This window comes from Oncorhynchus clarkii, chromosome 5, assembly GCF_045791955.1.
Source record: "Oncorhynchus clarkii lewisi isolate Uvic-CL-2024 chromosome 5, UVic_Ocla_1.0, whole genome shotgun sequence".
In the NCBI taxonomy this organism is placed as follows: domain Eukaryota; kingdom Metazoa; phylum Chordata; class Actinopteri; order Salmoniformes; family Salmonidae; genus Oncorhynchus; species Oncorhynchus clarkii.
In genome coordinates, this window is record NC_092151.1 from 47,098,780 (window position 1) to 47,113,317 (window position 14,538).

The following is a 14,538-nucleotide window of genomic DNA, read 5'->3' on the forward strand; positions in this document are numbered from 1 at the left end:
CTGGGTAGTACATCCTACTGGAAAATTGATCTTAAGTTGAAGTCGGACACCTTAGCAAAATACATTTAAACTCAGTTTTTCACAATTCCTGACATTTAATCCGGGTAAAAATTCCCTGTCTTTATTTTAAGAATGTGAAATGTCAGAATAATACTAGAGAGAATGATTTATTTCAGCTTTTATTTCTTTCTTCACATTCCCAGTGGGTCAGAAGTTAACATACACTCGATTAGTATTTGGTAGCATTGCCTTTAAATTGTTTAACTTGGGTCAAACATTTCGGGTAGCCTTCCACAAGCTTCCCACAATAAATTGGGTGAATTTTGGCCCATTCCTCCTGACAGAGCTGGTGTAACTGAGTCAGGTTTATAAGCCTCCTTGCTCACACACACCTTTTCAATTCTGCCCACAAATTTTCTATAGGCTTGAGGTCAGGGCTTTGTGATGGCCACTCAAATATCTTGACTTTGTTGTCCTTAAGCAATTTTGCCACAACTTTGGAAGTATGCTTGGAGTCATTGTCCATTTGGAAGACCCATTAGCGAACAAGCTTCAACTTCCTGACTGATGTCTACCTCACGATGCCATCTATTTTGTGAAGTGCACCATTAAAAATTAAACAATTATCTGTCCGTAAACAATAGTTGGAAAAATGGCTTGTGTCATGCAAACAGTAATGTCCTAACAGACTTGCCAAAACTATAGTTTATGTTAACTTCCAACATCAACTGTATCTAAAGCTGGTATTCCCAAGTAAGTGCAATGCCGTCTGGGGTACGCCAAATAAAAGTGATTCACATTTTTTGTTTAAATATATATATATAATATTTCTTCAAAAAAAAAAAATCCCGCGCCCGAGTAGCCTCGTTTTACTGCCAAAAACAAAATTAAACCATCTGTGTTGTTATTTCGCTGAACACTAATGTCAAATAAAGGTAGCCTCGTCAAAAAATTAACATCCAATCACATTAACCGTTACTCTCTCGCGGGAAATCCACTAACAGTCCGTATGGAGCCAAACGTAGCTGCTGCGCATTCCGTTTGCTCGAAAATTGATAAATGGTTAAAAAAAAAGTAAGGCCCATGTCCATAGAGACTAGTAGTACTTCTACTACCAGCAGTACTACACCTGCACCTGTCGACGACACAAGTTGTTCTGCTTCCATGAGCACATCCAATGCTAACATCCGTAATTCTACATTTGTTGTTAGACCAGCAAGCACAGACACTGACAGTTGTGAATTTGATGCAGCCGAAGCGCTACTGCCCCCTAACCCGGGAAAGCACCGAACAGACAGCGACGTTGGACCATCAAAGAGGCGCAAATATGATGAGAACTACATTGATTTGTCATTCACTAATATTGGGAGTTGTGCCTTTCAGCCACAGTGTGTTATACACAACCGTTCAAAAGTTTGGGGTCACAGTTTTTGAAAGAAAAGCTCATTTTTTGTCCATTAAAATAACAAAATCTTATCATAAATACAGTGTTGACATTGTTAATGTGGTAAATGACTATTGTAGCTGGAAACAGCAGATTTTTTTATGGAATATCTATATAGGCGTACAGAGGCCCATTATCAGCAACCATCACTCCTGTGTTCCAATGGCACGTTGTGTTAGCTAATCCAAGATTTATCATTTTAAAAGGCTAATTGGTCATTAGAAAACCCTTTCGCAATAATGTTAGCACAGCTGAAAACTGTTGATTAAAGAAGCAATAAAACTGTCCGCCTTTAGACTAGTTGAGTATCTGGAGCATCAGCATTTGTGGGTTCGATTACAGGCTTAAATGGCCAGAAAACAAAGGAGTTTCTTCTGAAACTTGTCTGTTTATTCTTGTTCTGAGAAATGAAGGCTATTCCATGCGATAAATTGCCAAGAAACTGAAGATCTCATAGGCTGTGTACTACTCCCATCACAGAACAGTGCAAACTGGCACTAACCAGAATAGAAAGAGGTGCGGGAGACCCCGGTGCACAACTGAGCATGAGGGCAAGTACATTAGAGTGCCATGTTTGAGAAACAGAAGCTTCACAAGTCCTCAACTGGCAGCTTCATTAAATAGTACCCGCAAAACACCAGTCTCAATGTCAACAGTGAAGAGGCGAATCCGGGACGTGTTTCAAAAACAAGGACATTTCTAAGTGACACCAAACTTTTGAACGGTACTGTATGTGCAAAAGTAATATCTCACAACTCGATGAAAACTTCAATCTCCGCAGACATTTAGAAACAAAACATGCCAATTTGAAAAATAAGCCACGGGAGTTTGAGTGAGAATTAAGATGACTTTCAAGTAGTAAGACATGTATAAACGCAACAGATACCATTAATAAGAAGGGGCTAGAAGCATCTTATATGGTGAGCTACTGAATGTCTAGGACAGGTAAGCCCCATACTATTCTGGAGGACTTAATTATTCCTACTGCCCCAGATATGACTGGGACAACACTGGCTGAAAAGGCCAAAAACACTACAGACAATGTCTTCATCAAACAACACTGTTTCACGATACATCAGTGACATGGCAGGATATGTTTTGAAACAATTACTGCTTCGCATACAAGCCAGTGAATTCTATGCATTACAGCTGGATGAGTCAACAGACGTGGCGGGCCTGGCACAGCTCCTGGTATATGTCCGTTAAGTTTATGGGTGGTCTATTAAGGAAGACATCATCTTCTGCAAACCATTGGAAACCAGGACAGCTTTGTGACATCAAATTGACTTTGGTGGTCAAGATGTGTTGGTATTTGTACTGATGGTGCAAAAGCCATGACAGGGAGACAGTGGAGTGTTAACGCGCGTGCAAGCAGTTGCTCCCAACGCCACTTGGGTAGACTGCAGTATCCACTGAGAGGCTCTTGCTGCCAAAGGAATGCCTGACAGCTTGAAAGACGTTTTGGACACTACAGTGAAAATGGTTAACTTGTTAAAGCAAGGACCCCGAACTCTCGTGTATTTTCTGCACTATGCAATGATATGGGCAGTGACCATGTAACGCTTTTACAACATACAGAGTGCGGTGGTTATATCAAGGGGCAAAGTATTGACACGTTTTTTTTTTTTAATTGAGAGACGAGCTTAAAGTTTTCTTTACTGACCATAATGTTCACTTGTCTGACAACTTGCATGATGACGAGGTTCTCACACGACTGGCCTATCTGGGTGATGTTTTTTCTCCCCTGAATGTTCTGAATCTAGGATTACATACTCTCCGCAACCATATTCAATGTGTGGGACAAAATTGACGCTATGATTAAGAAGTTGGAGCTCTTCTCTGTCTGCATTAACAAGGACAACACACAGGTCTTTCCATCATTGCATGCTTTTTTTGTGTGTAAATGAACTCAAACTTACAGATAATGTAAAAATGTGATACAGCGAAGCACCTGAGTTGGGTGCGCAACTACGCATGTACTTTCCCGAAACGGATGACACAAACTGGATTAGTTTTCCCTTTCATGCCCTGCCTCCAGTCCACTTACCGATATTTGAAAAAGAGAGCCTCATCGAAATTGCAACAAGCTGTTCTGGGAAAATGTAATTTAATCAGAAGCCACTGCGAGATTTCTGGATTGGGCTGTGCTCAGAGTATCCTGCCTTGGCAAATCGCGCTGTTAAGATACTGATGCCCTTTGCAACCACGTACCTATGTGAGAGTGGATTCGAAATACAGAAGCAGACTGTATTGATTTAAGACAGACTCTCCAATACAATCCAACATTGCAGAGTTATGTGCATCCTTTCAAGCACACCCTTCTCATTAACAAATGAGGTTTTATATGTAACATGGCTGAATAAAGAGAAAAATGATTGATTATTATATTATTATTTGTGCCCTGGCCCTATAAGAGTTCTTTGTCACTTCCCAGGAGCCGGGTTGTGACAAAAACTCAGCATTTGGAATTTTGGATGAAAAGCTGGCCCAAATTAAACTGCCTTCTACTCAGGCCCAGAAGATAGGATATGCATTTAATTAGTAGATTTGGATAGATAGAAAACACTATAAAGTTTCAAAAACTGTTAAAATAATGTCTGTGAGTATAACAGAACTGATTTATCAGGTGAAAAAGTTGGATTTTTTGTTGTTGTTGTAGTTTTCTATTCAATGCCGTTACAGTATCCATTGACTTAGGACTTAAATCGTTCCTATGCCTTCCACTAGATGTCAACAATCTTTAGAAATTGTTTCAGGCTTGTATTCTGAAACATGAGGGAGTAAGAGCAGTCTGAATGAGTGGACAATGCTGTGTCACAGAGCTTTTTCATGCGCGCGACCGAGAGAGTGCCTTTCTTGTTGACCTTTTATATTGACGACGTTATTATCCGGTTGAAATATTATCGATTATTTAGGCTAAAAACAACCTGAGGATTGAATATAAACATCGTTTGACATGTTTCTATGAACTTTATGGATACAATTTAGATTTTTTTGTCTGCCTGTTGTGACTGTGTTTAAGCCTGTGGATTACTGAAGAAAACAGGCGAACAAAACTGAGGTTTTCGGATATTAAGAGAGACTTTATCGAACAAAAGGAACATTTATTGAATGTCTTCTGAGTGCAATCATATGGAGATCCTCAAAGGTAAGTGATTCATTTTAACTCTATTTCTGACTTGTGTCACTCTTCTACTTGGCTGGTTACTGGTTTGTAATGATTTGTCTGCTGGGCTATGTTCTCAAATAATCGTAAGGTATGCTTTCGCCGTAAAGCATTTTTGAAATGTGACACCGTGGATGGTTTCAATCTTTAAACCTATGTAAAACAGTTGTATATTTTCAGAATTTTTATAATGAGTATTTCTGTATTTGGCGCTCTGCAATCTCACTGGATGTTGGCCAGGTGGGACGCTAAGCCCACATACCCTAGAGAGGTTAATAAATGTATCGTATAGTGTGTGTGTGGCAGGCTTACAATGATGGCAAAAAAACATTTGAGTGTGCACTGACCCTGGTGCTAGAGGGGGTACGCAGCTGGAGGTTGAATGTTTGAAGGACTATAAAAAGTTTGGGAACCACTGATCTCGCTTTTAACGGACCTCTGAGACTATCACAGTGCAGGTGCATTTATACGGATACTTGATTACACACAGATGGATTGTATTTATCATCATTAGTCATTTAGGTCAACATTGGATCATTCAGAGATCCTCACTGAACTTCTGGAGAGAGTTTGCTGCACTGAAAGTAAAGGGGCTGAATAATTTTGCACGCCCAATTTTTCAGTTTTTGATTTGTTAAAAAAAGTTTGAAATATCCAATAAATGTTGTTCCACTTCATGATTGTGTCCCACTTGTTGTTGATTCTTCACAAAAAAATACAGTTTTATATCTTTATGTTTGAAGCCTGAAATGTGGCAAAAGGTCGCAAAGTTCAAGGGGGCCGAATACTTTCGCAAGGCACTGTAAGTGCTCTTATTGTAAAGTGGAAACACCTAAAAAGTCTGTCCTCGGTTGCAACACTCGTTCTAAACTGCCTCTGGAAGCAACATCAGCACAATAACTGTCCGTCGGGAGCTTCATGAAATGGGTTTCCATGGCCGAGCAGCCACACACTAGTCTAAGAACACCATGCGCAAGGCCAAGCTTCGGCTGGAGTGATGTAAAGCCTGACGCCATTGGACTCTGGAGCAGTGGAAACACGTTCTCTGGAGTGATTAATCACGCTTCGCTATCTGGCAGCCAGTCAGACGAATCTGGGTTTGGCGGATGGCAGAAGAACGCTACCTGCCCAAATGCATAGTGGCAACGGTAAAGTTTGGTGGAAGAGTAATAATGGTCTGGGGCTGTTTTTCATGGTTCCCGGCAAAGCACCATAGTTCCAGTGAAGGGAAATATTAACTCTACAGCATACATTCTAGACATTCTAGAACGATTCTGTGCTTCCAACTTTGTGGCAACAGTTTGTGTAAGGCCCTTTCCTGTTTCAGCATGACAATGCCTCCTCGCAAAAAGCAAAGTCCATACATAAATGGTTTGCCGAGATTGGTATGGATGAACTTGACTGGCCTGCACAGAGCCCTGACCTCAACACCATCGAACACCTTTGGGATGAATTGGAACGCAGACTGCGGGCCTAATCGCCCAACATCAGTGCCTGACCTCACTAATGCTCGTGGCTGAATGGAAGCAAGATTCACAGATTTTGAGGTTACTATAACTACAGTATAAATGTATTCTTATGTAATCATGTAAAGCATGCATATTTAAGGTAGGTCACCGCAGGTCTGTGGATATCTTCACAATTGCTGCAGGTACAGACCTGCAGCAATTGATATCTTCACAATTGCTGCAATCAATTGCGCAGAATCTTGAACGGCATTGATCACTTGCACCATGTACTTTTAATGCAATCTCAACTACAATCCAGGTGATTTGGTTCTGCTATTAGATTAATCTGTTGTATACAGTAAATAAACAAAATATCATATTCGACATTGGAATTTGGTTGTGATTTTAGATTGTTGAAAATATAGTGATAACACATAACTTTTGGCTGAGTGGGTAAATATAAGTTGTAATCTCATTGAGCAACGTCTCAACCAAATATTGCCCAATTATCCATGTTGAAATTACGTTGTGTGCCCAGTGGGTTCTGTCAGATCGTGTACAGAAAGCTGAGTACACATCCATCACAGCGAGAGAGGGGGAGAGAGACAGAGGCGGGAGAGAGGGAGAGCAAGAGAGTGAGGGAGAGAAGAGCAAGTAAGAAAGTAAGAGATGAAAGTGAGGGGAGAAAAGTGATGAGGGGGAGTCAGGGTCAGAGAGAGGGTGAAAGAAGGAGAAGGGCCACAGACAAAAGGAGAGACAGAAAAGAGGTAGAGTGAGTAAATAGAGAGCGCCACCACAGGGAAAAGTCAGTAAGTCAGCTAGCGCCACCACAACACAACAGACATGTCCAAAATCTATAAAGTAATCTTTTCTAGGTACAGCTCTTTCTGTCCCACTCTCTGCTTCTCATTCTGTCTCTTACAATGGTCAGGTTCCCCCCTAGAGGGAGGAGAGGACAACAGAAAATGACTAGAATGATTAAATGATGATACCTTTGTGTTCAGTCACTAGTACCTATACCCAGTCTCCCTCTCCGCCTCCCTCTCGCTCTGCATGCCTCTGAGCTTATTGCACTGCTCCCACTCACAAGGGTTAATAAGGATATGACACTTTAGTCTTCTTTCTCTTTTTTCTTCCTATATGGCGTGTACCGCTCCCTCTACCTATCCCGGGGGTGGAAAGCAATGCAAGTAATAGCTGTGTTAATTTATGGAATGAATGGTGGAGCATTGCTTTAATAGCAGGACTGGCGTGGGACTGATGCATTTTTCACAATATGATTCACTGTCACACACACCGCTATTACCGCACGTTAGCTGGGCATGACGATGAGCTCTGTGAGGGGAGAAAGTGGCTCTGGCCCCGCCCTGAGAGAGATGCATTGTGGGTGTATTTCTAGAGACAGCAGGCAGAATGAAGAATGTAATAGCTGAAAATGTAGAGAGGGACTATATCATTCCAGAAAAAGTAGTGAGTGAGAGAAAAGGAAAAAGGGAGGAAATGAGGAGAGCGGTAGAGAGAACTGGGCCAGGCAATGGATGTGTGTGTGTACAGAAGTGTTGGGGCAGAGCAGGCTTGAGAGTGTGTGTTTGCGTGTGTGCATGAACACAAGTGTGTGGAAATGCTTGGTTGGGGCGATGGGGCCCACCCCTTGGCTGAACCTCCATTCACTCCTGGCTCTGTGCTGCTCTGTGGTCGGGGCTGGAGCTGGCTGAGGGTAATTACAGTCCTGCTCTGAAAGCCACAGCACTGCAGCAAGTATGGTCCAGTATGCACATATGGTCCAGCATAGAGCAATAGAACTGCAATATTTTTTATTATTTACTCTCTGAAACTTCTAAATGTAATCATAGCCATTGGTTGTCATACTCCAACCCATACAACCATGCAATTGCAGTACCTTACTGACATAAAAGGCAAACCACACAAGAAACTGATCCTTCCTCCTGTAGCCAGAGGCAACATTATTTTCTCTCAGTAAATATTAACAATACAAAAACACAGCCAGCCCGGCAGCCAGCCAGGCAGGCAGGCAGGCAGGGCCCCAAGTCAAAGCCATTACCTGTGATATCTTCCAGCCAGTTTCTCTGTAGTATATACTAGTATACTGTGATCTGGCCTCAGCAATATTATAATCTAACCACAGCTATTTAACCACACAATCACTGTGAATCAATTATCTACCACTGGTTTTAAAATAGTATAAAGAAAGAGAGGAATAAATAGAAGAGAATATAAAATAAGTTAACATTTCACTCTCTGGCTCAACTTTCCTCCTTTCAGTCAGAGACGCAAATATTTTCTTTCTCACGTGTTTCTTAGCAACCGGGGAGAACTTTCCAATGACGTCATGTGGAAACATTTTCAGAAGATTAAACTACGATTAAACTAATTTCATTGAGTTAAGGAACGTTGAACGCTGCAGTGAGCAAAAGAACTGAGAGACAGAGGTTCATATCAACAGTCAAGTGTGATTGGAGATGACAGTGTCTGCATCCGAAATGGCACCCTATTCCCTATAGTGGGCCTATAGGGCTCTGGTCAAAAGTAGTGCACTATAAAAAGGCAATAGGATGCCATTTAGGACACACCCAGTATCATTACACAGACCAGATACGTGAAGAAATTTGAGGAAAAAATAAAATAAAATATTTAAAAAATCTGCCTTTTCTGTCTGTGTGTAAGTGAGTCTGGGGCCAGGAGCATTCCTGCTTTGACTAGAGAGAAGAGTTAAGGGTTCTGGCCTGGCCTAGTGTTTCATCAGCGTTGCAACAACGTTCCAGGAGGGGAGAAAGTGTGTGTGTGTGTGTGTTTGTGGGCTTACCGTCGGTCGTTCCTCCTGCGACGGAAAAGCTTTTTGGTTTGGGCGATCTCAGCTTCGTTAGGCAGGGGCGGGAAACCCTGCAGAGCGAGAGGGAGGGAGAGACATAGCAAACACTTTCATCTAAAGCGAGTTACAGTGTGTGCGTAGATTATATGGTCATTGTATGCACAAACTGAATTCCTGAGTGATCTTTTCTTTAGCCCACATGCATACTGTACATAAAGGGTTGTCGTTAGATGGTATTACAGCTACGGATGGAAGTGACGCACAAATCGTTGTCATTTTTGTGTCTTTTCTCCCAAGACAGAGAGGAATCCAGCACCCCTCCCTCCCCCATGTCTAGTTACCGCCTTCCCCTCCAACAGTTCAGTCTACGCCCATGCAGGCATTGAGCGACGCATGGAACCCACCGCAAATTATAGGTCCACCTCACAACCTCCAATAAGGAAGGAAGGAAGGCAGAGCCACACAGCCAATGCAGAGCTCCTCTCCTCTCATACCCTTAACTTCTCACAGGAATGTTGGCAGCCTACAATTTCCCCAGACAAACTCTGAAAGAGGGGAGAAGGTGGGGGGGGCACTTAGAAGCAGCGGGGAACAGGCTCCAAGTCAAGACAGCTATATTCCATATGTTGTGTGTGTCGGTGGATGTGTGTGTTGGAGTGTGTGTGCAATAATAAGAATTTGGTGGGTGCTAATATTTGGCCTATTATTTGTACAATTTGGAATTGGTAGTGTGTTTTTTGTTGTTGTTGCATAACCCAACTCTCCCCGAGTCACCCTCGGGGAGTGGGGTCACGACAGGGGTCAGCCATTATCAAGTGACCGCAGCGCAATCAGGGTTAAGCAATTTGCTTAAGGGCACAGACAGATTTTCACATTGTCGGCTTGGGGATTCGAACTAGCGACCTTTCAGTCACTGGCCCAACGTGCCACCCCTGTGTGTGTGCTCTAAAGGCACAACTTCATGACTTAAATATAGTGGTTTGGTTGTTTTCAGTCAAAACTGGTTTGTCTGGGATGGAAACAGTGTCTGGTGTTGTCATGGTTACAGATGGTCAACTACAAGTTTGAGGAGGAGGATGACTGGGGGAAGGGTGTTCAAATGTGTTTGTGCGTTAAAGTGTTGATAATGTTTGTGCACAGTGTGTGTGCGTAATGTGTGTAACAAGATGTGTTGTACATTTCTGGGTGGGGTGGGTTAGTATTTTCTGTTTGACATGTAGTGTGTGTGTCTACAACTTCTCTCTATTCTTCCCCTCTGTGGTGACGTGGTATGGCAGTGTATGTCTCTAGTCCAGGTTCCAACCCTGTTATCTCCCGATCAGCAGTGTCTGCACAGGAAGCAGTGGAAACGCCCACTCTTGGGCAGACACCCTCACTCTAAACCCCCACAGCCCCGCACTTTAATTGCACTTCAGTCAACAGAAATCAGGCGTTCCGCAGAGCCAGCCAGGGTAGGGAAGAGCCAGGCACAACCCATACCGCCAACCCTCCTAACACTAACCCATCCCCAACCCTTAATCTCATAAGAAACCACATCCAATAGGCTATGTAGCTAGCTGCACATGATGATATTGTACGATTATCAGACCCCTTGACTGTTTCCACATTCTGTTAAGTTATAGCCTTATTCTAAAATGGATTAAATCATGTTGTTTTCTCCCTCTTCAATCTACACACAATACCCCATAATGACAAAGTGAAAACATATTTTTTGATTTTTAGGGTAAATTAATAAAAATATAAAACAATACCAGAAATATCTTGCCACGAGACTCGAAATTGAGCTCAAGTGCATCCTGTTTCCATTGATGATCCTTGAGATGTTTATAAGGTCCACAGTTGACAGTGCATGTCAGAGCAAAATCCAAGCCATGAGGAATTGTCCGTAGAGCTCCGAAACAGGATTGTGCCGAGGCACAGATCTGGGGAAAGGTACCCCAAAAAAGTATGCAGCATTGAAGGTCACAAGATTCTCTGGTTTAATGAAACCAAGATTGAACACTTTGGCCTGAATGCCAAGCGTCACGTCTGGAGGAAACCTGACACCATCCCTAAAGTGAAGCATGGTGGTGGAAGCATCATGCTGTGTGGATGTTTTTCAGTGGCAGGGACTGGGAGACTAGTCTGGATTGAGGCAAAGATGAACGGAACAAAGTACACAGACATCCTTTATGAAAACCTGCTCCAGAGCGCATAGGACCTCAGACTGGGGCGAAAGTTCACTTTCCAACAGGACAACAACCCTAAACACACAGCCAAAATTTCACAGGAGTGGCTTCGGGACAAGTGTCAATGTCCTTGAGTGGCCCAGACAGGCCCGGACTTGAACCCGATCGAACATCTCTAGGGAGACCTGAAAATAGCTGTGCAGCAACGCTCCTCATTCAACCTGGCAGAGCTTGAAAGGATCTGCAGAGAGGAATGGGAGAAAATCCCCAAATACAGATGTGCCAAGCTTGTAGCGTCATACCCAAGAAGACTTGAGGCTGTAATCTCTGCCAAAGGTGCTTCAACAAAGTACTGAGTAAAGGGTCTGAATAATTAAGTAAATGTAATAGTTCAGTTGTATTTATTTTTGCAAAAAAAAATCTAAAAACCTGTTTTTGCTTCGTCATCATGGGCTCTCGTGTGTAGCAATAACAAGGCTATATACAGGGGGTACAGGTATATAGTCAATGTGGGGTTAGTCGAGGTCATTTGTTCATGTAGGTGGGGGTAAAGTGACTATGCATAGATAAAAAACAGTGAGTAGTAGCAGTGTAAAAAGAAAGGGGGGGGGGTTAAACATAAATAGTTTGGGTGGCCATTTGATTAATCATTCAGCAGTCTTATGAATTGCGGGTAGAAGACGTTAAGGAGCCTTTTGGTCCTAGACTTGGCGCTCCGGTACCGCTTGACATGGGGTAGCAGAGAAAACAGTCCATGACTTGGGGGACTGGAGTCTTAGGGAATTTTTTAGGCCTTCCTCTGACACACCTAGTATATAGAGGTCCTGGACGGCAGGACGCTTGGCCCCCGTTGATGTACTGGGACGTATGCACTACCCTCTGTAGCGCCTTACAGTCAGATGCCGAGAAGTTGCCATACCAGGCGGTGATGCAACCGGTCAGGATGCTCTCGATGGTGGAGCTGTAGAACCTTTTGAGGATCTTTTCAGTCTCCTGAGAGGGAAAAGGTGTTGTTGTGCCCTCTTCACAACTGTCTTGGTGTGTTTGGACCATGATAGTTCATTGGTGATGTGGACACCAAGGAACTTGAAACTCTCGACCCGTTCCACTACTGCCCTGTCGATGATAATGGGGGCTTGTTCGGCCCGCCTTTTCCTGTAGTCCATGATCAGCTTCTTTGTCTTGCTCACATTGAGGGAGAGGTTGTTGTCCTGGCACCTCACTATAGGCTGTCTCATTGTTGTCGGTAATCTGGCCTACCACTGTTGTGTCGTCAGCAAACTAAATGATGGTGTTGGAGTCGTGTTTGGCCATGCAGTCTTGGGTGAACGGAGCACAGGAGGGGACTAAGCACACACCCATGAGGGCCCCAGTGTTGAGGATCAGCGTGGCAGACGTGTTGTTACCTACCCTTACCACCTGGGGGCGGCCAGTTGCAGAGGGAGGTGTTTAGTCCCAGGGTCCTTAGCTTAGTGGGCACAATGGTGTTGAACGCTGAGTCAATGAACAGCATTCTCACATAAGTGTCCCTTTTATCCAGGTGGGAAAGAGCAGTGTGGAGTGCAATTGAGATTGTGCCATCTGTGGATCTGTTGGGGCGGTATGCAAATTGGAGTGGGTCTAGGGTATCTGGGATAATGCTGTTGATGTGAGCCATGACCAGCGTTTCAAAGAACTTCATGGCTCCCGACGTGAGTGTTACGGGGCAGTACTCATTTAGGCAGTTTACCTTCGCTTCCTTGGGCATAGTGGTCAGCTTGAAACATGTAGGTATTACAGACTCTGTCAGGGTCTGCTCAGTTGTGCACCGGGGTCTCCCACTCCTCTTTCTATTCTGGAAAGAGCCAGGTTGAGCTGTTCTGTGAAGGGAGTAGTACACAGCTTTGTACCAGACCTTCAGTTTCCTGGCAATTTCTCGCATGGAATAGCCCTCATTTCTCAGAACAAGAATAGACTGCCGAGTTTCAGAAGAAAGTACTTTGTTTCTGGCCATGTTGAGCCTGTAATCAAATCCACAAATGTTGATGCTCCAGATACGCAACTAGTCTAAAGGCCAGTTGTATTTCTTCTTTAATCAAAACAACAGTTTTCAGCTGTGCTAACATAATTGCAAAAGGGGTTTTCTAATGATCAATTAGCCTTTCAAATTATCAACTTGGATTAGCTAACACAACGTGCCATTGGAACACAGGAGTGATGGTTGCTGATCATGGACCTCTGTACACCGATGTAGAAATTCCATTTTTTTTATCTGCCGTTTCTTGCTACAATAGTCATTTACAACATAAACAATGTCTACACTGTATTTCTGAACAATTTTATGTTATTTTAATGGACAAAAAAATGCTTTTCTATCAAAAACAAGGACATTTCTTAGTGAACCCAAACTTTTGAACGGTAGTCTATGTTCAACTTCAAACTTTCCAGAGCCCAGACCGCAGGAGGGTGGGGTTCCTTCCCAGTCAGTCTCCTACCCAGAGTCCCCAAGCCAGGCCAGCAGTATGAATCCCCAGAGTAATAAGAGGATCATACCTGGCTTAACAGAGACACACACACAGCACTGAGCCATTCACTTACACTGCAACACCTTCATAACTCGACTTTAGGTTAAACATTTCAGACATAGTCTGGGAGAAGTTAACCAAAGAAATTAATGTTGCTGTTGTTTCGAATGTACTTTTTATTTTTCTTCCTCTGTCTAACTAAGCTGCTGTGGTGGTGCTGGGCTCTGATTGGAGGCTGATTGGATACAGATGTGTGCGGAGGCTGGAGGCAGGGGAAGGCCTTTGTAGTGTGGCATGGTGGTAATACGAGCCTGAGACACGCAGCAGAGAACCACAAGAACAGAGGCCCAGCCCCAAGCAGCTAGCCCCGGCCAGAGAGTCTTGCCCCGGGGAGTAAGGCAGGAGGAGAGGGGATTCAGAAGGAAAGAGCGCCACCACACTGGGGTGGTCAAGATGAAGGGACACACAAAGAGAGAGTCTTTCTAGCCCACACTCCTGAGTCTACACAGAACCGGTTTTGCAACACTACCAGACAGCCAACACAACCATCTAGTTTAAAAAAATATTATTGAGTATCCCTGATCCCAGGTCAGTTAGAGGTGTACACAAGTACATTCTGGTGGGTAAGCAAAGGAGATACCAGTGTAGTTATCCTTCTACGGAAAATAAACACTGATTAGTTCCAGTAATATTAATTAATAATAAGTCTGCTTCATTCAGCATTTAACTGGTTAACTTCAGAGAACGCTCTGAGCCAGGCGGACAGATAAAAGATGGGGAAAGGCCTAGGAGGAGAAAAAGTGGGAGGGAGAGAAGCAGAGTTGCATGTTTAGCTACTGTTGTTTTCCTGTAGGATATCATTAGCTGTAATCCTGCTTCCAAATGGTTACCAGATGACTATCTGAACTCCAGTATACTTACACAGTCATCAAAGCCTAAGAAAAAATTCAAATATTTAGAGAAACGTTAGCAAGGGAG

The 14,538-nt window shown here is 43.3% G+C and overlaps 1 protein-coding gene across 1 annotated transcript in view; it reads right to left on the reverse strand.

Moving 5' to 3' along the window:
• LOC139408935 (CBP80/20-dependent translation initiation factor-like) overlaps positions 1 to 14,538 on the reverse strand; it is a 128,871-nt gene that overhangs the window by 69,275 nt on the left and 45,058 nt on the right. Inside the window, 1 exon segment of the mRNA XM_071153423.1 lies at positions 8,883 to 8,959. Within this exon segment, the coding sequence (XP_071009524.1) occupies positions 8,883 to 8,959 (77 nt within the window).